The sequence below is a fragment of the Oncorhynchus tshawytscha genome, linkage group LG25, assembly GCF_018296145.1.
Source record: "Oncorhynchus tshawytscha isolate Ot180627B linkage group LG25, Otsh_v2.0, whole genome shotgun sequence".
In the NCBI taxonomy this organism is placed as follows: domain Eukaryota; kingdom Metazoa; phylum Chordata; class Actinopteri; order Salmoniformes; family Salmonidae; genus Oncorhynchus; species Oncorhynchus tshawytscha.
The window spans coordinates 14,311,221-14,334,112 of record NC_056453.1 but is presented as its reverse complement, the minus strand read 5'-3'; the positions used below and the strand labels follow the sequence as shown (position 1 = coordinate 14,334,112).

General features: G+C 40.8%; 1 protein-coding gene across 2 annotated transcripts; it reads right to left on the bottom strand.

Moving 5' to 3' along the window:
- Positions 1-60: 60 nt before the first annotated feature.
- LOC112224281 (phosphatidylcholine:ceramide cholinephosphotransferase 1-like) lies at positions 61-12,989 on the bottom strand. Of its 2 annotated transcripts, none has more exons than XM_024387755.2 (6): positions 12,379-12,989; positions 11,074-11,908; positions 8,987-9,104; positions 2,603-2,756; positions 2,250-2,416; positions 61-2,119 (listed from the first exon to the last, which is right to left on the bottom strand). In XM_024387755.2, exons 2-6 carry the CDS (start codon positions 11,682-11,684, stop codon positions 1,940-1,942), a joined length of 1,230 nt encoding a protein of 409 aa, XP_024243523.1. In that variant the 5' UTR covers positions 11,685-11,908; positions 12,379-12,989; the 3' UTR covers positions 61-1,939. The 2 variants fall into 2 exon arrangements, with proteins under 2 accessions (XP_024243523.1, XP_024243524.1); XM_024387756.2 differs by having other exon boundaries at positions 8,987-9,050.
- Between the last annotated feature and the right edge of the window lie 9,903 nt (positions 12,990-22,892).

Here is a 22,892-nt window from a genome sequence, read left to right as displayed (position 1 = left end):
CGTGACCAAACTGAGTAGAGAGAGATCACTTCTTCAGTACATAAATACAACAATCACAGATTAAGTGTGCTAAATATGATTTATTTCCTGTCAGATACATTTTTCCCCATGGTTACACCACAATCAGCTCTTCCCATTGGGTGGTTAACAGGACAGTTCTGAGGTATACATTTCATTTGAGGAGAGGGGCATTTGGTTCAGCCTTCATCAGTAAGCAGAGGCATTGTCATGACCCCTCAATAAAACCTCACTGTGTTAACCTCTCTCCATCACACTGACCTACAATTTGGTCAAGGGACAGTCTACACAATGCAGCTATTTGGCATAATAGGCAATAAATTACATGACATAGAGAGTCTAATATTCCCCTAACAGAGAAAAACAAGAGCAATAATCAATGTAATAAATAAATCAATAGAAAATCAGAAGTGAGTCCAGATTTATTTTTTCAAACATGATTGCCTTGGAAAGACACTGACAGGATTCAAAGAATTACATGATTCTTTACATTCAGAAACAAGGAGAAAATGTAATGGAGTCATAATTGTTCAAGTGTGTGTGTGTGCTATATCGGTGATCAGCGTCAGGATCATTCAAGCATCGTCCTATCTGTTCCAGTCTAAATACTGATGTATAACTTTAAAACAGTCATTCAATTCAACATGAATACATTAGTGAGGACACTGCTACACTTACTATGCAATCATAACAAGAAAGGCACTGAGGAACATTGTTACTAATTCTTATCTCCTTTTCACTCTCTTTCGTCTCCCAACTGTAGCAATCTAAAGCATTAATTTGAAAAGTAAATCTGTTATATTAGACTAGTCTCAGACTAGACGTAACATAGTAAATGCAAATCTGGGACACTGAAATTAGTGGTTGCTTGAAGGAAAAACGAAAAGAGGGTGGTTGGTCGAGGTGGATGGATGGGCTTTTAACGTGAACATCTAGCATTACGTGTTTTAGTCTCATCACGGACAACTTTAGCATTCTAGCTAATTAGCAACTTTGCAAGTACTTACTACTTTTTAGCTACTTTGCATGTTAGCTAACCTTTCCCCTAACACTTTAACCTAACTCCTAACCCTATCCCAAACCTTAACCTCTAGCTTAGCTAATGTTAGCCAGCTAGATAACTGTAGCGTTAGCAACATTGCCACCTAGCTAACGTTATCCACAACTAACTTGGAATTCGTAACATATTCACATATGTAACACATCACATATTTAGCAAATTCGTAACATATTGTATGAATTACAATTTGTAACATATCATACGAAATGTAATTTCTATCATATCATACAAATTGTAATTCATAACATAATACGAAATGGATGACGAACATCCACAAAATAATTGCATACCATATTAAACGTAAAATAGCATACTAAATGGAGGGTTTTGGATTTACATACAGAATAATGCGAAATGCTCTGAGACCACGTTGTTCATATACTTAGAAAATGGTTTGCTCTACAAAAAGCGCCTCTTGCTTCATGACCGGTCAGTTCTCAACGCTACAGCACGTCTTTGAACCAAAACCTGGTAAAACATTTGAGCATGAAAGACTAAACATTTGGGTCAGCCCAAATGCCGTGACAAACATGATTGTTTCGTTCAATTTCAGCAACAGAGTATCTGTAACAATTACAGAGAGAGATATTGGCGTTGACCAACATAGGTACATGTCCTATTGTTAACTGAACTAGATCTGGACCTGCCAATGAAAATGCTTGCGATCCACTCACTGGAAACCCTTGTGAAATGTTTTGGCTGAAACGATGGTTGGTCACAGTGCTAGCCAGTTGGACTGGAGTGGGCGTTACAGGAGAAAAGGGAAATGGAACAGCTACGGAGCTTGACTGATATAGCATCTTCTTGTGATTAGATATGGCACTTTCAGGAGTGTAGGGGGGGGGGGGTCAGTTCCTCCTGTCATGGGCACGCAGTGTCGATCCGGCTGTACTTCACTTGACTCCACTGGGGCGGTCGCCATGACAGCGGCATCTGGTAGTTCCGAGGGACGATGCCTGTGACATTCTGTTCAAGGTACTGGAAAAATCGGTACCACCACACCCTTGAGAAAAAGTTGCTCTGCGATGATTCCTTTAGCTTCTGTGAAACAAATAAAAATGTTCATGAATAACACCATTCCATAATTGTTGAACATACAAGTAACATTAGTCCATTATAGGGTAATCACATTGGTTATTCCACTAGTAAGTGTGACCAAATATAGACTTACTTGCTGGTTGGCCATGGTGTGGTACCACCAGAATAGGCGTGTGGTGATGAAGTAAGCCACCGCCACGTCTATAGAGTAGTGGTCATGAGCCAGGAGAATGCAGAAGAGTCCCACAGCACAGAGCAGCCAGCAGATCCAATGGTACCACCATAACTTTTGGGGGGAATCTGTGAGAAACAGAAAATACCTTTTATTTCATGCGACCAATCAAACATGTGTTTTTTCAACAGTCAGATATCAGATTGAATCGTTCTTACAATATGCCACCAGGTGTCTCTGTTGCTCCAAAATAAACATTATAGACAGGTTTTTACTAAGAGAGGCTATGCAGTAGTTTTGTGTAGCCTACTTACACTCTTTAATGAAGAGATAGATGAGTGTCAGCATGACTGTGTGGCCACTGTAAAGGTAGTCCCCACACATGTGGTGGGAGCCAGTGATGGTCAGGCCTCCTCCTGCAATCATCTTCATCACTCGGCTCATTTGGGATGCCCAGTCACCAAACAGCTACAACAGGAAGGAAACATCACAAAAGTGTGTGAAGTTAGTGTGCTCCAGAAAAGCACAAGCACATGAACTTAGACTTACTCAACAACAATACAGTAACATTTGTATCTGTGTAAGGGGCCAAAGGGGAAGTGATAGCCTACTATTTAGGAGTGTGAACTGAACTAATTATGTTAAACCTGTTCTGACGATTAGAAGCTGATCATATATGATGAGACTAAGTTAAAAGAAGGCCTCCAGTCAGTGACGCTGGCCCCTAGCCAAACGGTTTCAACAGTATCGCTAATTATAGTTAGATTCACAGTAGGCGAAGTCATCATGTGCAGTCCCCCCCAAAAATTCCAGCCGTTGAGTCTCGAAACCGTTCCAAACGTTGGCTGCAGATATATTGACGTCTTAATGGGAGGGTATACAGTAGATCAGCTTTTACTACAGCATGGCTGAGGCGAAACTGCTGAAGAAATGGGTCTACAGTCATATTGACAAATGCCGTCTACTATCCATTAAAATGTGACCAACGTTGCCACAAACAAAAATAAACCCTCCAAAGAGGCATACATCGTCTGTTTTCGTTTAATGTGAGAACATCTCCAGTTTTTTTTTAACCGACACTAGCTACGTTTCCATTAACTTGTCCAGTGAATTTGTTGTCGACATTTAGAAAGTTTGCATAGAAAATAAACGCGACAATTTCATGCCACCGTGCATTTCCATTTAACTAGCTTTTGTCGCTAAAAATGGCTAGATGTAACAAAAGAAACAAACAAATGAACCTAGTGTCTAATAAAAAATAAGTGGTTGAAGTGTTTCCATTACCCATTTAGGCAAATTGCGCATTAGGCCTAATAAAAGGGCGACAGCCTGAAGCCTAATGCCATCCCACCTATTTGTTTCATGTCTCAGGTAGTTTGCGAAAGCCAACATGGATAGAATGCAATAATTGACTAATATTTGCCATATTCTAATAATTATCATGTGTCAACATATCGCTACAGTCGTGCCATGGTGAAACTTGCTCTCCTATTGATCTAAAATAATTGGATGGTGAAACTTGACAGCCAACCAGAAAAGCAAGGTGAAGCCATTCAGGCATTATTGAAAGTCAGGATGTCCTACAAAAAACATACTTTTTTATAGTTGGAAAAAACAAACATATTTTGCAAGCAGAAGTCACTTAGAATGATTCTATGGTATATTGGCATTCGCACAATTTAGTGTGCATCCCGCCACCTACTGTGTGGGATGTACAAACCAATAAATAAATGAATTAATAAACCAAACAACTGTTCTGTTAAAAATCTAAATAGATCTGATCCCTACACAGACTCAAGAAGAGCCTGGGAGGGCAGGCCATCTTCCGGCGCCAGTACCGCTTGCACATCTTCAGATGCAAAATCCTTGAGTCCCCCCAAAAAATTCTGCTGGAGCCACAATAATGTCCAGTTTCTTTGACTTCTTTGAGACGTAAAGTCCACCCTTTTAACACAGAGTATCTTTTGACTGGCAGCAAACATTTACTACAGGCTGTGGTGAATCCACTACTATATCTTAACTAGCATCACTTGTTTTCTCAACTCCTTTAAATCACCTCTGCGGAGGTGATTTGAATGACCAATAACTTTGCTCTAAACTTGTTTCTGAACAATTCACCATGCAGCCAACATGACCGAGTGGCGCAGATTACTGTTCAATTTGAGAAGGGCCGTCCTCCCTCACCTCTTTTTCCACCATTCACGTCACGGCAGAGGTGGAAAAAGTACCCAACTGTCATACTTGAGAAAAAGTAAAGATACCTTAATAGAAAATGACTCAAGTAAAAGTCAACCAGTAAAATTCTACTTGAATAAAAGTCTAAAAGTATTTGGTTTAAAATATACTTAAGTATCAAAAGTATAAATAATGTCTAATTCCTTATATTAAGCACCATTTCTTGTTTGTTTTTTTTTACGGGAAAGCCAGGGACACACTCCAACACTCAGACATCATTTACAAACAAAGCATTTGAGGTTAGTGAGTCCGCCATATCAGAGGCAGTAGGGATGACCAAGGATGTTCGGTTGATAAGTGCGTGTTTTTGACTATTTTCCTGTCCTGCTAAGCATTCAAAATGTAACAGGTACTTTTGGGTGTCGAGGAAAATGTATGGAGTAAAAAGTACAATATTTTCTTAAGGAATGGAGTGAAGTAAAAGTAGTCAAAAATATAAATAACAAAGTGAAGTACAGAGACTGAAAAAAACGACTTAAGTAGTACTTTAAAGTATTTTTACTTACTGTTGAAGTCAGACGTTTACATAGACCTTAGCCAAAAACATTTAAACTCAGTTTTTCACAATTCCTGACATTTAATCCTAGTAAAAATTCCCTGTCTTAGGTCGGTTAGGATCACCACTTTATTTTAAGAATGTGAAATGTCAGAATAATAGTAGAGAGAATGACTTATTTCAGCTTTTATTTCTTTCAGAAGTTTACATACACTCAGTTAGTATTTGGTAGCATTGCCTTTAAATTGTTTAACTTGGGTCAAACATTTAGGGTAGACTTCCAAAAGCATCCCACAATAAGTTGGGTAGATTTTGGCCCATTCCTCCTGACAGAGCTGGTGTAACTGAGTCAGGTTTGTAGGCCTCCTTGCTCGCACACGCTTTTTCAGTTCTGCCCACACATTTTCTATAGGATCCAGGTCAGGGCTTGGTGATGGCCACTCCAATACCTTGACATTGTTGTCCTTAAGCCATTTTGCCACAACTTTGGAAGTATGCTTGAGGTCATTGTCCATTTGGAAGACTCAGTTGTGACCAAGCTTTAACTTCCTGACTGATTTTGATACGTTGCTTCAATATATCCACAAAATTTTCCTCCCTCATGATGCCATGTATTTTGTGAAGTGCTCCCTCCTGCAGCAAAGCACCCCCACAACATGATGCTGCCACCCCCATGCTTCACGTTTGGGATGGTGTTCTTCGGCTTGCAAGCATCCCCCTTTTTCCTCCAAACATAACGATGGTCATTATATCCAAAGAGTTCTATTTTTGTTTCAGAGGACATTTCTCCAAAAAGTACAATCTTTGTCCCCATGTGCAGTTGCAAACTGTAGTCTGTCTTTTTTATGGCAGTTTTGGAGCAGTGGCTTCTTCCTTGCTGAGCGGCCTTTCAGGTTATGTCGATAAAGGACTCGTTTTACTGTGGATAGAGATACTTTTGTACCCGTTTCCTCCAGCATCTTCACAAGCTCCTTTGCTGTTGTTCTGGGATTGATTTGCACTTTTCGCACTGCGTGGTCCCATGGTGTTTATACTTGCCTGCTATTGTTTGTACAGATGAACGTGGAGGTCTACACAATTTTTTTCTGAGGTCTTGGCTGATTTATTTAGATTTTCCCATGATGTCAAGCAAAGAGGCACTGAGTTTGAAGGGAGACCTTGAAATACATCCACAGGTACACCTCCAATTGACTCAAATGATATCAATTAGTCTATCAGAAGCTTCTAAAGCCATGACGTAATTTTCTGGAATTTTCCAAGCTGTTTAAAGGCACAGTCAACTTAGTGTATGTAAACTTCTGAACCACTGGAATTGTGATACAGTGAATTATAAGTGAAATAATCTGTCTATAAACAATTTTTTGAAAAATTACTTGTGCACAAAGTAGATGACTTGCCAAAACTAGAGTTTTTGTTGAGCGGTTGAAAAACGGTATAGTTTGTGTGGAGCGGTTGAAAAACGTGTTTTAATGACTCCAACCTAAGTGTATGTAAATTTCTGACTTCAACCGTAGGTACTTTATGCCACTACGTCATGGGCCATAGAACGGTCCCAGCATGATCGAATCCGCCCTTTGAATGGGGCTCCGGTGTATAACGATCAGTGGTGGTGAGTATAACCAGATATTGGAATATAATGACTTAGGTTTTAGAATTAGGTTTCTCCCTACAAAAGGGCTTTATTACAGACAGAAATACTCCTGAGCACCCCAGTCCAACTAGGGCAAAACAAAGTAATGGCTGCAGGTATGGTAGTAGCCAACTATTATCTGAGTCTGACTAATACAGTGAACTAGAATCAAGAACTGTAATGGCATTGCCAGCCTGAATCTAATCCAATCTTGAGCTACAGTCAGTCTAATGCATCTGTAAAGCATAAAATTAGGGTTTCCATTAGTTACCACAGTTAAAAAGTCAAAAATGTATTTAAACAAAAATGTGCTTTTTGGCCTTAATTTAAGGTTAGGCATAAGATTAGCGGTGTGGTTAAGGGTTAGGGTTTATCACATTTTAAGAAGAAACATTTTAGAAATAGGGGGCCTGTATGACTTTGTAGCTTGACCCGAGTTACTTCCTTGATGACACAGACAGCTTCATCAAAAGTAATGAGAGTTCTGTGAAAAGTTTTTTTTTAAATACCCAGTTTGATAAATTAATTTCCCAGCCAAGCAGATACATGTAGTAATCATTTTGGATGTGAATTGGTTTATCAAAAAGCTTTGTCCTTTCTTATAACAAAATGCAATTTACCACACCACCTCATAAGATGAGGAAGTACATTGTTTGTAAGGATTGCCTGCTGTAATTGTTTCGGAGATATCCAGTTTGCAGCCTAACATGCAACATAGAGAAGACCAGCAAGAGGACCCTCAGCATCACGCAGACATGCCCTCTCTATGAGCATTCCTATAAATGGAACAGGGAGGACACTTGAATCAGGTTGGTGACATTTGACCTAGTCAAAGGTCAAAACAGTTTCGAGTTTTGTCCCAAATTACCTTCATAACATAGCCTGGTGGAACCACCCTGATCATGATTTCTGAAGTGAAATAGAAAGGTGATTTCAGCGATCAGGTTGGTTCCACCATGCTAATCATAACCACCATTGATAACGTACTCAGTGCTGTGTGTGTGTGTGTGTGTGTGTGTGACCGACCAGTGTCTTTGATGAGGGGCCAGGAGCTGATCTACACTGTCATGGGCCAGGAGCTGATCTACGCTGTCATGGGCCAGGAGCTCATCTACGCTGTCATGGGCCAGGAGCTGACCTACGCTGTCATGGGCCAGGAGCTGACCTACACTGTCATGGGCCAAGAGCTGACCTACGCTGTCATGGGCCAGGAACTGATCTACGCTGTCATGGGCCAGGAGCTGACCTACACTGTCATGGGCCAAGAGCTGACCTACGCTGTCATGGGCCAGGAGCTGATCTACGCTGTCATGGGCCAGGAGCTGACCTATACTGTCATGGGCCAAGAGCTGACCTACGCTGTCATGGGCCAGGAGCTGATCTACGCTGTCATGCCCATTAATGGGGCACCAGAATTAGGTAGGTTTAGTCTGACCTGTTCAAACTTCAACATAGTATATGTTTGTTTGTCAGATATCACCTATCCTAACTGCCATTGGTTATAGAACAGTGACTATGTTTGTATGTGTTCACAGATGCATCTATGGAGCCAGCACATGGAGACTTGCAAGATGATGTGATGAAGTCCAGACTGATAGAATGGCTTGATACGGATGTCTCTGAATGGAGAGCCCTGGCACTCACCATAAAATTTTACTGACAACTTTCACTTGTATTGTCTTTTTATTATTGAATTGATGATATCAGCCAATATGGGGAAGGAAAAACCCTGAGTATTCTGTACCAGGATCAGGGAACTCCTGTTGTATACGGGACACCACACAGAAAGGTATGACCACTCTGACATGTTGGCCAAGGTAGCTCCATTACCACCAGACAAAATGCCAATAGGCACAGTATCTGTATCAGCTGGGAATGACAATGAAAGGTGCACATTGATATATTAGCAAAACACTGCTTCTATGGTATTACTACATTTGAAAGTTATCAAAACACTTATTTTAGAACATTTACATAAATTCAGCAAGTCACCATACATCTATCTACCTGTAGTTATTGAACTCAAACTGCAGGAGATTAGTTTGTTGTGATTGAGTGGGGGAAAACGGATACGGGCAAGGTTCTGACATATGGGTGCGTCTTGGTGGTGGCAAGGACACACCCAAGAAACACCCACATCAAACCACATCCTCAACACAACACGCGTTTGGCTTCTGTCACTTCTGCAAGCATTTCCTGAGGAGCAGTGTGCAGGGTGCAGTTCCTCTCTCTAAGACATAAGACACAGTCATGTAACTTAGTATGCTATGTTTTTGCATCATGGAAAAATACAACAAATATGGTATGTTTCTGAGCCCAGTGAGAGGTGGTAAGTACCTTAGGAGAGCACTTGAAATGCATCCCTGGCACGGGGAGTGTGGTGATGTACATGGTGATACACCTGTAAAGGTAGAGTGTGCCAATGATGAAAAAGAACCGCCGACCAACGATGGACCTGAGGATGAGAACGTTGCACATAAAGAATCAAGACCTGCTGGAGTGCTTAACCAGCACACTACTAGGGGCTGTTGCGGTGACCATATTACCGCCACACCGGCAGTCAAGAGTCATGACCGCAGTAAAATTCCACATGACCGTTGAGTCATGGCAACATCCTATTATGCTCTCTGGACATGCGTTGGTACTACCCAAATGTAACTCAGTGCTCTGTTGTCCCTCTAACCACTCTGAAATCAAAAATCGCATCAAACACTTGCAATCAAAACAGTATTGTGATTTTAAAACTCACCTCACTATGATTAATCAATTTGAAGAAGTTCAACAACAGGTTGGAACTGAGTGGAAAACTTGGTTGTTGTGTATGTTGTTTTAAAACCTAACACAACTAAATTGACGACACATTCGAAGGTGAATGCTTATGAAGGTATAACTTGTGAATATGCTTAGGCCTATATGAGCCCAAGCCCGAAAAACCCCGGAATAATTCAAATGATGATCGTGCCGTTATACAATACATAGCCTAATATCCTACTGCATACTTAAGATGTCTTTGGTACATAATTGGTCTAGTCTATACTCCAAAATCTTCTTCTTTGAGTGTGGACTGTATTATTTTGCATACTGGATGGACTGGTTACCTTATGCTACACTCGAAACATTCTATCCATATGTCTGGGAGAGAACATATAGGCCTAGGCGATGCTGTTGGTTCATTGATTGTGCAGGGCAGCTTACAGAGTTGGCCTACAATTATAGTGAATTTGTATTTGATTTTGAATAGCCTAGTAATAGGCTGCTGACATTACCTTTAGCTACAGAATCTCACCACCATGCATTTCCATCTCATTTCTCGAGCGCACAGAGAGTTGAAGTTAATGTTTAGTTTTTACCACTAAAAAGAGGAGGATCCCAGCTGCTACTATATATATATATATATATTTATATATATATATATATATATATATATATATATATAAATATATATATATTTCTGCTAATATTAAGCACATTCTCCATGCTCCCCTATAAAACCGGAGTAGCCTCCATTCGCTATTCGAGTGCATACAGATGATATGTCTTTTTTCCCCTGACCTGAACTAATTTGACATATTAGTAAAGACAAGATTAAATTGAGAATAGTCTGATGGGTGAAAATATGATCACTTGATGAGAGAACAGCGTGTGCAGCCTGAGGCAAGCTTTTGTTGCAACTTTCTCACATCATCAATAGCCTAAAGTCACATTACGCAGCCCATATATGTATGATTTCTAAGACATTGTAAGGTTTGTCTCATTCACAAGTTGCTAAATAACTCAAAATCAAGCATATAGGACCTGTTTCAAATGATCACTTATACGCTCAACATAGGAACTTCATATGCGCACTCGATCCAGAACGGGAGAAATATCATTTCTATTTTATTCAGCTAAGTTCAAATATATTCTCCTTACTATAAAATCACATCATGTAAAATAATGGCACGGGACTTATGAGCATATCTTGTCTGCTAAATGAACTAGCTTAAAGCCTATGGCATGACGCATAGCCAGACAACAGAGTAGGCCATCTCATATTCTGTTTTTCTGGAGAGAAACAAATCTTCATATCATGTTTCTTTAGACCTGCCTAAAATAAATAATGGATTTATTGTGATGGTGTTTATTAAATTGATGTATTATACTTTTTTTTAGAAATGTAGATGTTCCAAAGGCAAGCTTGTATGAGGCTTGTAGGCCTATGCGTGGATGCCTGGAGATGCTAAACGCGTTGATGTTAATTAACAGGTAATTACTATGAGACCGGCAGTCATTTGCATGACAATAACTTGCCTGGCAAAACGTAATGACCGCCACAGCCTTAAACATTACAGAACATCCTTTAACATGGAGTGGATCATTCAATAAGTTATGGATGTTCTAATTCAAGTCGTTATGAATTACTGTAGCATATATTGGTCATTTACCTATATTTTAACAGTGCCCACTGTAGAAGCCACAGGACGATCAGTATCATGCCGTTGATTTCGCATATAGAAAAAGCCCAGTCTACTCGCCCGAAAAAGTCAAAGAACTTGTCTGGTAGGGGTGGAGTGGCCTCCTTGGCAGGCACACGTTCGTGGACCACAGAGATCATAATGGTGGTGAAGATGAAGCAGATCGTGGCGTAGACAAAAGCCACGCCCGTCTTCCCCCACTCCTCAGGAAATGGAGAGCGGGTGATCTCAGGCATGGGGATCTGGATCCGCTCCTTGTGTAACTCATTGACCACACCATTCCTCTTGGGCTTGTTCCCATTAACCTCACTGTTGACGGCCAAGATGGCGTGTCCGTTGGCATGCCTGTTTTTATGCGTTTCAATGTGGTGCTCTGTCCTGAGAGTCTCCATCTTGTCCAGGAGCTGTCTGCCTCCGTCCAAGGTGACAAGGGCCAGAGGAGCCGTCTGGAAGTCCGCTTTAGAGAGCTGCATGAGGCCCTTGCCGTTCAGGTGACGTAAGGCCTCTGAGTATTCCTGCATTCCCACATCAGTCAGCCACAGGAGCACGTCCTTCGTTGACCAATGGACCACTTTCTTCATGTCAAACCCTGTGGCGTACACATTGCAAACAGAAGGAGAAACAATGGAGGGAGAGTCCAGAGGTGTTCACGACTAACAAATCCTGAGCCCTCCTGAAGTCACACATCATGTGGTAAGCACATTGGGTGCTGCTGACAAATGGAGTATCCAGTCAGGTTTATCTAGAGGATAACCCACCAAGGTGGGATTGCATTTTCAGCTGTTCGATGCAGTGACTTTTTGTACTAAAATGGGAGAAAAATAAAAAAACATTTTAGTAAATATTCAAAATAAATTTGCATCACTTTGACATATTAGGCTTTATGTTCCCCTCAACCAATCACGTCGATCCTAGACTGTATGCAATCTATTAAATAGTGTGATGACTCAAAGAAGAAAATAATTGTAACTATACAAAATGTATAGTATTATAATATTATTCCATAAAAAAACTTTATAATGGTAAAAGTAAAATATTCATAATGAGCGGACTAAAATTCGTCACCCATTCAACATATTTCGAAATGTATGCACACAAACAGGACCACAGAATGTTGACACTTATGCACGCGCTCTCGTTCAGGAGGGCATGAAAGTCTTATATTGTTCTTGTATCAATACAGTACAGCAGAGAAAGCAAATTCCGTTATGAGAGTCAAATAGGTTTAAAATGTTTCAGGTTCTGTGGAATAATTTTAAACAAAAAACATGTTACCTTGTTGCTGCTGTGTCTATTTTGCCGAATGATCCCCGACACGAAAATAGTAATACGCTACACTATTCCTCGTAAAAAATGAACAAACATGCAAATTGAGGCAACTTTGTGTTAAGCGCGGGAGAGGTAACTTCCATGCAAGACATTCGAAGAACACGGGAGGGTATGCTTACAGGATGTGGCTCTCTCTTTCACCTCATGTGCTTTACATTAACAAAGGGATCCATCGCCCATCGGCGCCACTTCTTCAGATAAAATAAGTGCGTCTTTTGACGTAATTCTGCTACCCGGAATCCTTGGGACGTCCCCAACCTAAGAAGGGGCTCCCGAGTGGCGCAGCGGTCTAAGGCACTGCATCTCAGTGCTAGAGGCGTCACTACAGAACCTGATTAAGAGTCCCATGAGGGGCGCACAATTGGCCCAGCGCCATCCGGGTTAGGCCGTTATTGATATAATAATTAGTTTTTAACTGACTTGCCTAATTAGATTAAGGTTAGGTTTAGGGTAAACTAAAATTGTCCCCGACGCGAGTCGAGCATATCTAGCTACAACCAGGCGTTCCCTGAGAACAGTCTTCGTTTCTACGAAGGCGACTCAAGCGCGTTACCACATGAAACAATGGTATTTCAAATGTGAGCAGCTCTCTTGTGGTTAGGGTTAGTGGTGCACGACTTAGTGGCGAGTCGACTCTGACTCCTGTGATTGGAATCGAAAGGAGTCTACTCAGACTCTTGCTCGACTCCCAAAACGGATGCGCACACACATACACACCTCATTAAACATTCTATTTGATGTATTTAACTAGGCAAGTCAGTTAAGAACAAATACGTATTTTACAATGACGGCCTACCCATTATTGGAAGACTACATTTGCATTCTAGAGGACTGACATGAGCATAATGCTGCTCATTTGCCTATAAAAGGCCTATTTTGTTTGAATATAGAAGGTGATGTGTAGTAACTATAATATTTCAGTGATATTTCTGCTGTGTGCAGCCTTGACGAATCCCATGGCATGACGCAGTGCACTCTACGCTGATAAGCCTATTCTTTTCCATGTTATAGCCTTATTCGGATGGGTATTACTAGAGATTATGGTTTTGACATCCAAGCATGTGCGATATTCCAGAGGAAGATTCACAAAGGATTACTTTTTCCAAACTGCCTCCTCTAATTCACCTTTTTAATCATAACAGCACAATTAATAGGCCTATGCTACAAATTAAACACATTTTTTTTTACATCTGGTTAGTAGGCTATATAAAATAATTTCAATGTCAATAACATAGCCTAATATTTTAAATCTGATTACATTGAAAAAATCCCCAATGCCCTGGACGTTCTGCCGCCCTAGGTGAGACAAAAATAATTACATCTTAGACATCCTTATGAATCTAAGCATGGCACTTTCAAAGGTTACCTTTCCACCCAGACAGAGGCTCTACTGACACAGAAAACTGTAAGCTTCAACTGCTTACTCCGTTGTATAACCCAACAACAGAAGTGCTTCCCTTTTTTTAATCTCCTCGAATATTATAGGCTGCAGTTTAGCTTCAGTTGACATAGAGAGGAATCAATATATCCCCATATGCATCGGAGTCACGTCTTTCGCGGGCATTTTAAGGCATCACTGAGTTGAGCATTGTTATAGAACGCATGATATAATCTGGATACATTTTAAGTATTTGTTTAAAAAAAATAAAGCAAACAATAGATATCCTTTTAGTCCTTTTCTTTAACTTCTACAGGATCGGTGGGTCCCCTGCAGGACGTTGAGCTAACATATGCTAATCACATTAGCCTGAGGTTGTAAGTAACAAGAACATTTCCCAGGACATAGACATATCTGATATTGGCAGAAAGCTTAAATTCTTGTTAATCTAACAGCACTGTCTAATTTACAGTAGCTATTACAGTGAAAGAATACCATGCTATTGTTGAGGAGAGTGCACAGTTTTGAACATGAAAAGTTATTAATAAACAAATTAGGCACATTTGGGGAGTCTTGATACAACATTTTGAACAGAAATTCAATGGTTCATTGGATCAGTCTAAAACTTTAATAACACTGCTGCCATCTAGTGACCAAAATCTAAATGGACCTGGGCTGGAATAATACATTATGGCATTTCTCTTGCATTTCAAAGATAGTACAAAGAACAAACCAACTTTTTTTTTACCATCTTTTATCAGATCTAATGTGTTATATTATCCTACATTCCTTTCACATTTCCACAAACGTCAAAGTGTTTCCTTTGATGGTACCAAGAATATGCATATCCTTGCTTCAGGGCCTGAGCTACAGGCAGTTAGATTTGGGTATGTCATTTTAGGCGAAAATTGAAAAAAGGGGAGTATCCATAATTGCTGCACTCTGATACATTTCACCAGTGAATTTCTTTGGTTTAGAGATTGTGCCTCTTTTGTCATTGTTTTTTAAAAATATTTGCTTCCTGATTGTTTCAAATCTAAGAGACAAAAACTATTTGCTACCATGTCTCTATAGATCACTTTTAGTTAAAATGATATCCACTAGTAGTAGCTGGCTAACTTTAACAGGCTAGGTTAGGCTACTGCCTTAATCACTAATCGTTTTCGTCACAAACATTTTTTTTAAATACCATCATTTAATTGGCAGATTCATTTTTATTAATGTTTCACAATTGGATAATCCCATATAAACACATACATCACCATAGCTACAAATGATAGTGGGAGTGAACTTGGGGAGAAGCGGGAATGGGGTGGGGGCGGGAACTGCAGCAACTCTATGAGCTGTGGCTGGGGTACCGCGGACGGTATAGTAGCCAATCAGGGGCACCAGCCAATTGTCAAAATGCCTCCCCAAATTCAAGTGCCGCGGCCAAATCTTGCCTAATGGTAGGGTCGACCCTGCTCATGACGGAAGCCTGGAGGTTTTTATTGTAGGCGTGAATATACTGCATTTCAACGTCATATGTAGACGATAATAGGCTACACTGATAACTCGTGCTTGGCTGCCAAATGTATAGGTCTCCCCATAATATTTAAATTGATGAAGTGTGAACCTAATCATTATTTTAGCGATCCATCCATGATAGACGTCCTTCCTAATAACAATGCCCCACATCCTGCTGATTTGAGCTGCTTAACCGTATTTGCACTTGACTGTGTTTATGGATGAGAAAGTGAACTTGCCATTTCCAAAACGTTTAGCGGGGATGGTGCTTTGCAATGTATTGTCTAGGACAGGGCTCTCCCTGATTTAGCGCATCTGATTCCATAATTAGCTGGTTGATCAACTGAAACAGGTTAGTTACAACTGGGGTTGGAGTGAAACCCTACTGGAAGGTAGCTCTCCGGGAACAAGGTTGGAGAGCCCTGACCTAGAACATCAACAGCCAGCCAGGGTTTCATTAAATAAGCTATAGACAATACTTTTTTTATTGCACATTTAGTCCTAATTAAACTGATGCATTTGGCAATGTTCAACGTCAAAATTCACTGGCACTATGAAGAATAGCTTAGCCATGCTCATTGATAGCCTAATATATACTGTCACACCCTGATCTGAGAGCCTTTTTATGTCTCTATTTTGGTTTGGTCAGGGTGTGATTTGGGTGGGCATTCTATGTTTTGTTTTCTATGTTTCTTTATTTCTATGTTTTGGCCGGGTATGGTTCTCAATCAGGGACAGCTGTCTATCGTTGTCTCTGATTGGGAATCATACTTAGGTAGCCCTTTTCCCTCCTTCATGGTGGGTAGTTAACTTTGTTAGAGGCATTCATAGCCCTGTTAAGCGTCACGGTCGTTTTGTATTGGTTTTGTTGGCGACATTTCTAATAAAGAGGAATATGTACGCTCACCACGCTGCACCATGGTCCGTTTCTTATGACGCCCGTGACATATACTTTATTATAAACCGGGTGGTTCGAGCCCTAAATGCTGATTGGCTGACAGCTGTGGTATATCAGACTGTATGACAAAACATTTCTTGCATGTAGGACCTGCCTTGTTGATAGTGTTGTTAAGAAGGCAGAGCAGAGCTTTATTATGGACATACTTCTCCCCATCTTAGCTACTGTTGTTTCAATGTTGCCATGATAGTTTACAATCCAGGGCTACTCCAAGCAGTAGTCATTTCAACTTGCTCAATTTCCACATGATTTATTAGATGATTTGTTTGAGGTTTAGGGTTTAGTGAATGATTTGTCCCAAATACAATGCTTATAGTTTTAGAAATATTTAGGGCTAACTTATTCCTTGCCACCCAACTTAAAACTATCTGCAACTCTTTGTTAAGTGTTGCAGTCATTGCAGTCGCTGTACATCATGTATAGTGTCGAGTCATCCGCATACATAGACACTCTGGCTTTACTCAAAGCCAGTGGCATGTCATTAGTAAAGATTGAAAAAAGCAAGTGGCCTAAACAGCTACCCTGGGGAATTCCTGATTCTACCTGGATTATGTTTGAGAGGCTTCCATTAAAGAACACCCTCTGTGTTCTGTTACACAAGTAACTCCATTTATCCACATTATAGCAGGGGGTGTAAAGCCATAACACACGTTTTTCCAGCAGCAGACTATGATCAATAATGTCAAAAGCTGCACTGAAGTCTAACAAGATAGCCCCCACAATCATTTTATCATCAATTTCTCTCAGCCAATCATTTGTGTAAGGGCTGTCCTTGTTGAGTGTCCTTCCCTATAAGTGTGCTGAAAGTCTGTTTGAAAGTCAATTTGTTTACTGTGAAATAGTATTGTATTTGGTCAAACACAATTTATTCAAGAAGTTTACTAAGGGTTGGTAACAGGCTGATTGGTCGGCTATTTGAGCCAGTAAAAGGGACTTTACTATTGTTAGGTAGCGGAATTACTTTTGCTTCCTTCCAGGCCTAAGGGTACACCCTTTCTAGTAGGCTTAAATTGAAGATATGGCAAATAGGAGTAGCAATATCGTCTGCTATTATCCTCAGTAATTTTCCATCCAGATTGTCATTGTTGATAGACAACACAATTATTTTGATCTCTTCCACACTGACTTTTTGGAATTCCAAATTCCAATACTTGTCTTTCATAATTTGGTCTGATATACTTGGATGTGTAGTGTCAGCGTTTGTTGCTTGAATGTCATCCCTAAGTTTGCTCATCTTGCCAATGAAAAAGTAATTGAACTAATTGGCAATATCAGTGGGCTTTGTGATGAATGAGCCATCTGATTCAATGATTGATGGAGCCGAGTTGTTTTTTTTCCCCCAAAATGTAATTTAAGGTGTCCCAAAGCTTTTTACTATCATTCATCTTTGTTTGATAGTATAGCTGCTTTTTATTTTTATCTAGTTTAGTTAGATGATTTCTTAATTTGCAGTACGTTTGCCAATCAGTTGGGCTGCCAGACTTACTTGCCATACCTTTTGTCTCATTCCTCTCAACCATACCGTTTTTCAATTCCTCATCAATCCACAGGGATTTCACAGTTTTTACAGTAATTTCATTAATGTGTGCATGCATATTAATAACTGGAATAAGCAATTTCATAAATGTGCCAAGTGCAGCATATGGTTGCTCCTCATTACACACCAGCAAATATTCTTTACATCAACATATGAATCACTACAAAAAGTTTTGTATGACCTCTTATATACTATATTAGGTCAAGTCTTTGGAACTTTGGTTTTCCTAGATATGGCTACTATATTGTGATCACTACATCCTATAGATTTGGATACTGCTTTAAAGCTAATTTCTGCAGCATTGGTAAAGATGTAATCAATACATGTTGATTATTTAATTTCTGTGCTGTTTGTAACTACCCTTGTAGGTTGACTGACAACCTGAACCAGGTTGCAGGCATTGGTTACAGTTTGAAGTTTTTTATTGAGTGGGCAGCTTGATGAGGGCCAGTTAATATTTAAAATCACCCAGAAAAGATACCTCTATTGATATCACATACATTATCAAGCATTTCACACATATTATCCAGATACTGACACATGGTGGTCTATAGCAGCTTCCCACAAGAATGGGCTTTAGGTGAGGCAGATAAACCTGGAGCCATATTACTTCAACAGTATTTAACATTAGATTGTCTCTAAGCTTTACAGGAATATGGTTCTGAATATAGACCGCAATACCGCCCCCGTTGGAATTTCTGTATTTTCGGAAGATGTTATAACCATCTATTGCTACCAAAGGTATTATCTAAGTGAGTGTTTTTAATGCTTTACTGGGAAGCTTATCAGAAGTAGACTTGCTCATGTGAGTGAGCTGCACAGAGTGGTCTTCCTACTAGGTCACACCGCCTCAGTGCTAACAGTGTAACTCTGGTTCATAGGCTCATGATTACTGCATACACTAGCTGTAGGATAAACAGAGGTATTCAGTGCAATTAGGGGGACATAAATTAAGTTACTTACATTGTGTTTGCCAATGCCCCTAGGATCATGTACATTTGATGCAGGATTATGACGACTCATTGTCACAATGGTAGGGATTAACTGAGCTGTTCTTGAATCATTGAAAAGTAATTGTTTCAACGTAGCCTTGAAATGCGTGGACAGAGTCCAGGAGCCAAGATGATTTGGCTGGACTCCATCATTCCTGTAGAGTATCTTCGGTTTCCAGAAGGTGTCAAAGTTATCTACAAAAGTGACTCCAGCAGAGCTAAAGTAATCTTTTAGCCAGATGTGTAATTCCAGCAGTCTTCTGAATCTTTCACATCCACGGCCCAAATATGGTACTGGATCTGAAACGATTGGACATTTTTTTTGGTCTTTTAATGCTAAAATCAGTTCTTCAAAATCCATTTCCAAATGTTCTGAGCTAGCCGTCGTGATGTCATTTGACCCCACATGGACTACAACAGAGTCATCTCCTGGCATCTGTCGTAGAACAGTCGGAAGCAGCCTTGTGATGTCATGTACTCGTGCTCCTGGGTAGCACAGGGTTTTTGCATTGAGAATCGAGATGTTTCTCACCATAGAGCTGCCTATGATGACAGCTGATAATGTTGAATGGGCCGGTCTCTCAGGCAGCCTTCCGGTCTGATGAGGGTGGGAGTTCCAAGAATTTGAACCCGAGGTAGAATCCACCAGAGAGGACGAAGACGCAGGTACCTCCGGATCCGATCTTGAATGGGAAGCCCTCAAGGAAGAGTGCGGCAGAACCTCTGGATCTAGGGCGGCAAAGCTGTTTCTGGTTTGTGTCAAATCCGGGCTCAACATCTCCTCAACATCTCCATGGAGACCCCAGTTGCCAGAGGACGCTTTCTTCGACTTAATTTGGCGAGTGACGTACCGCCATGGCTGGTTAGTTGGGTCGAGAACAACTCTGTTCTCCAGGGAAGGGTGAGGCCCCTTCAGGGATGGAACCCTGCCAGTCGGATGTGGAGAGCTGGCATGCCAGCAAAACTTCCACCAGACCAGAGCGGTGTCCGGCTACTGGGGTGGAAGAAAAAGAAAAAGTAGGCTGGCGTGGATTCCCCAGTAGCTTGTGTAGGTTTGCTACTTGCTTGCTAAGAGTAGCCACTTCGCTCCTGTAGCAAGCCATTACTACATTGAAAGTCAGCGCGGTCCACATTGTCCTGGAACAAAGCAAAGTCAACACAGCTCCTGCAGTGCTGGAAACGTTCAACAGCTACCTCCATTTGAGACCGCCGAGCCAGCTAGGCTAGCTGGGCTTTAGTGTCTCTCCCCCTATGCGGAATCTGGCAGGATCCCAGGACAGACAGCAGTGCTCACACCAACTAAGCCAAACAGAGCCGCCGGATCTGTTATAAGTATATAAAAACACTGTCAACTTTTAAACAGAGGTCTCTAGTTCAGGTTTCAGCGCTGTCGTGGAAATTTCCTCTATTTACCTAATCATGGGAGCAAACCACACACACACGTCAGAGTTAGTTATAAAAGTCCATCTTTAATTATATGAGCTCTTATCACAATCCTGTGACTCTCAGATAATTCAGTGTCTCCCAGTGAATCCTCTGAGAGTCCCCTTACAATGCAACTGAGTTCCTTTAATAGCAAAGAACACACATAGTCAGACAGCATAGACATAACTAATCGTTCAGCTTTGTCTTCTTTTCCAAACCTCAGAACCATAAACCAAATCCTCCATATCAACAGGCATATATCAAATTGTCATTTAGATACAACCCACTCTAAATACGAACTCCTGGACATACTCACGGATAGGAGAGTGACCCTACAGGTCAACAAAGAGGGAGCATAGAATGATTCCACCCTCCTCCCCCCCCCCCTGAGAAAAGGTAGGGAGTAAAAGATATGTTTACACATGATGACACTTTGACCTCTCCCCTCTCAGCGGCCCAGGCAACTTAGTTTTGACATAGAACAGATAACTGCAACCTCACCACAGAATTACACAAAAATACCATTCTGGAAGAAGTAACTTACACACATTTGATGAATATTAAACAGCTTACAAATGTTACCTTAAAATGCTGATAATTCCACGACAGCGCTCAACAGCATTCAACAACAAACATACGTCAGACATTGATTCTCAATTGCGATCCAGTTCTAGAAAGAAAGCCATTTACTTTCATATCAAATCAAAATAATTTCACAAATGAAAAATGGTACATTTACTGTAATACACTGTTATAACTGGCTTTGTCACAGTTGCAGCCGAAAGCATTTGACACTTACGACGTGTTTCTGGCGGCCTTCTTCCGTTACATATTGGTGTTTGGAGCATGCTAGATAGATAATTAGCACAGGTGGTTGCCTCGGTTTTCCATCTAACTTTCGTAAACACGCGCTGTAAACATGGAAAAATGGCCGTGTGGGAACACTAACCCCAACCCTATAAAAGGCCCCCCCCCCCTCGCTGATATGAAAGATACCTTACTTATGTTTCCAAAGCCGTACCACAAGCAATGATTGTTCACGTTCAGACCGACCATCGGAGCTCTTAAAGTCCCCCGGGAAGAAGAGTAGCCAAGAGCAAGAATCAACAAAATGAGTCTAATTTAGAACGTCATTATAAAGCAGAATATAAATTGTGGGCCTATTGTGACCATGATGTGGCCTATTCAAAATTGTACGTGCCACAACGTAGAAGTGCTCTCAAATCAGTGTGAATGACAGAGCCACAGAGAGGAACCGTGGGAAAGAAACCTGAATGCCAAGAGTCCGACTTAGCGATGTCCACCACCATTGAAATTAGTATTAACATATAGGCCTACAACAGGGAAAGTAGTTATCTTTCTAAACATTAGGGGTGTCCCAAGTGTCCTGTCATCCATTGACAGATTTTAAGTCTTCAACCCTGTAGGTCTCATAGGCCAGTGCATTGGACCGTACAACAAATGAGGATATCAAAGAACGACGTCACACCCCTTGTCTCAGCCTCCAGTATTTATGCTGCAGTAGTTTGTGTCGGGGGGCTAGGGTCAGTTTGTTATATCTGGAGTACTTCTCCTGTCCTATTCGGTGTCCTGTGTGAATCTAAGTGTGCGTTCTCTAATTCTCTCCTTCTCTCTTTCTTTCTCTCTCTCGGAGGACCTGATCCCTAGGACCATGCCCCAGGACTACCTGACATGATGACTCCTTGCTGTCCCCAGTCCACCTGGCCGTGCTGCTGCTCCAGTTTCAACTGTTCTGCCTTATTGTTTGGGGTTTTAGGCTGGGTTTCTGTACAGCACTTTGAGATATCAGCTGATGTACGAAGGGCTATATAAATACATTTAATTTGATTTTTGTTGAATAGGTATGTGAGGCAGGAGTGATTGATTTGGGATATCTAGGAGGCTAATTCTTGCAATTTAGTGATTACAGTATCAGTCTGAGCCACAGTCTATATTGAACATCTAAAAGATTTAACACGGTCAAGCAGTTTCACAACATCATTCAAGATAACAGTCAAAAATCACATGATGAGCACTGATTGCGTCATATGATGAATCAGTTGTTACAGGAAGCCTAAACCTAATGGTACAGACACACTGAGGAATCTGACTGCCGATAGGTACTTAGCACAGTAAGAGGCCGTTCCTTCTCTTGCTAGAACAAAATACGTCCCTGCTGTGAACCGACCTGGTACCGACAAACCTGTAGTTTCTATTGTAGAATCGCAATGCTCATCAGTGGCCGAGAATTTGACTTTGAGACAATCAGAGTTAGGTTCAGTTTGCTTGCTAGCTATCGTTAACAAAACGGTTAGCGTCACCATTTAGGACAACATAGCTACCTACTGGGCACAGATGTCAATTCAACATCAATTGCAAGTTGGTTCAACGTCATTTCATTCAAAACAACATTGATTCAACCAGTGTGTGCCCAGTGGGTAGCTAGCTAATCCACGACTCTTGATAGGTAACATGCAGCTGCTTCATTCAAAAACAAATCCATTGTGATGTAATTATGTTGCTAGCTATCTGGTTATTATCTAGCTAGCTAGCAACAACATTAGCACAGCTTCCTAGTTAGCTTACATTAGCTACAGTAGGCACAAGCCAAAAAAATCTACTGCCACCTTGTGGCCTGGAGTATTTAAATGAATCAGATTCTTT

Bases quoted from the DNA above. Each gene is read 5' to 3' on its own strand.
- LOC112224281 (XM_024387755.2), bottom strand. From the start codon at position 11,684: ATGAAGAAAGTGGTCCATTGGTCAACGAAGGACGTGCTCCTGTGGCTG. The intron at 2,757-8,986 runs GTACTTACCACC...TTCCTGTTGTAG, and splicing joins ATTTCAAGTGCTCTCCTAAG to CTGTTTGGTGACTGGGCATC. The intron at 2,120-2,249 runs GTAAGTCTATAT...TTTGTTTCACAG, and splicing joins ACACCATGGCCAACCAGCAA to AAGCTAAAGGAATCATCGCA.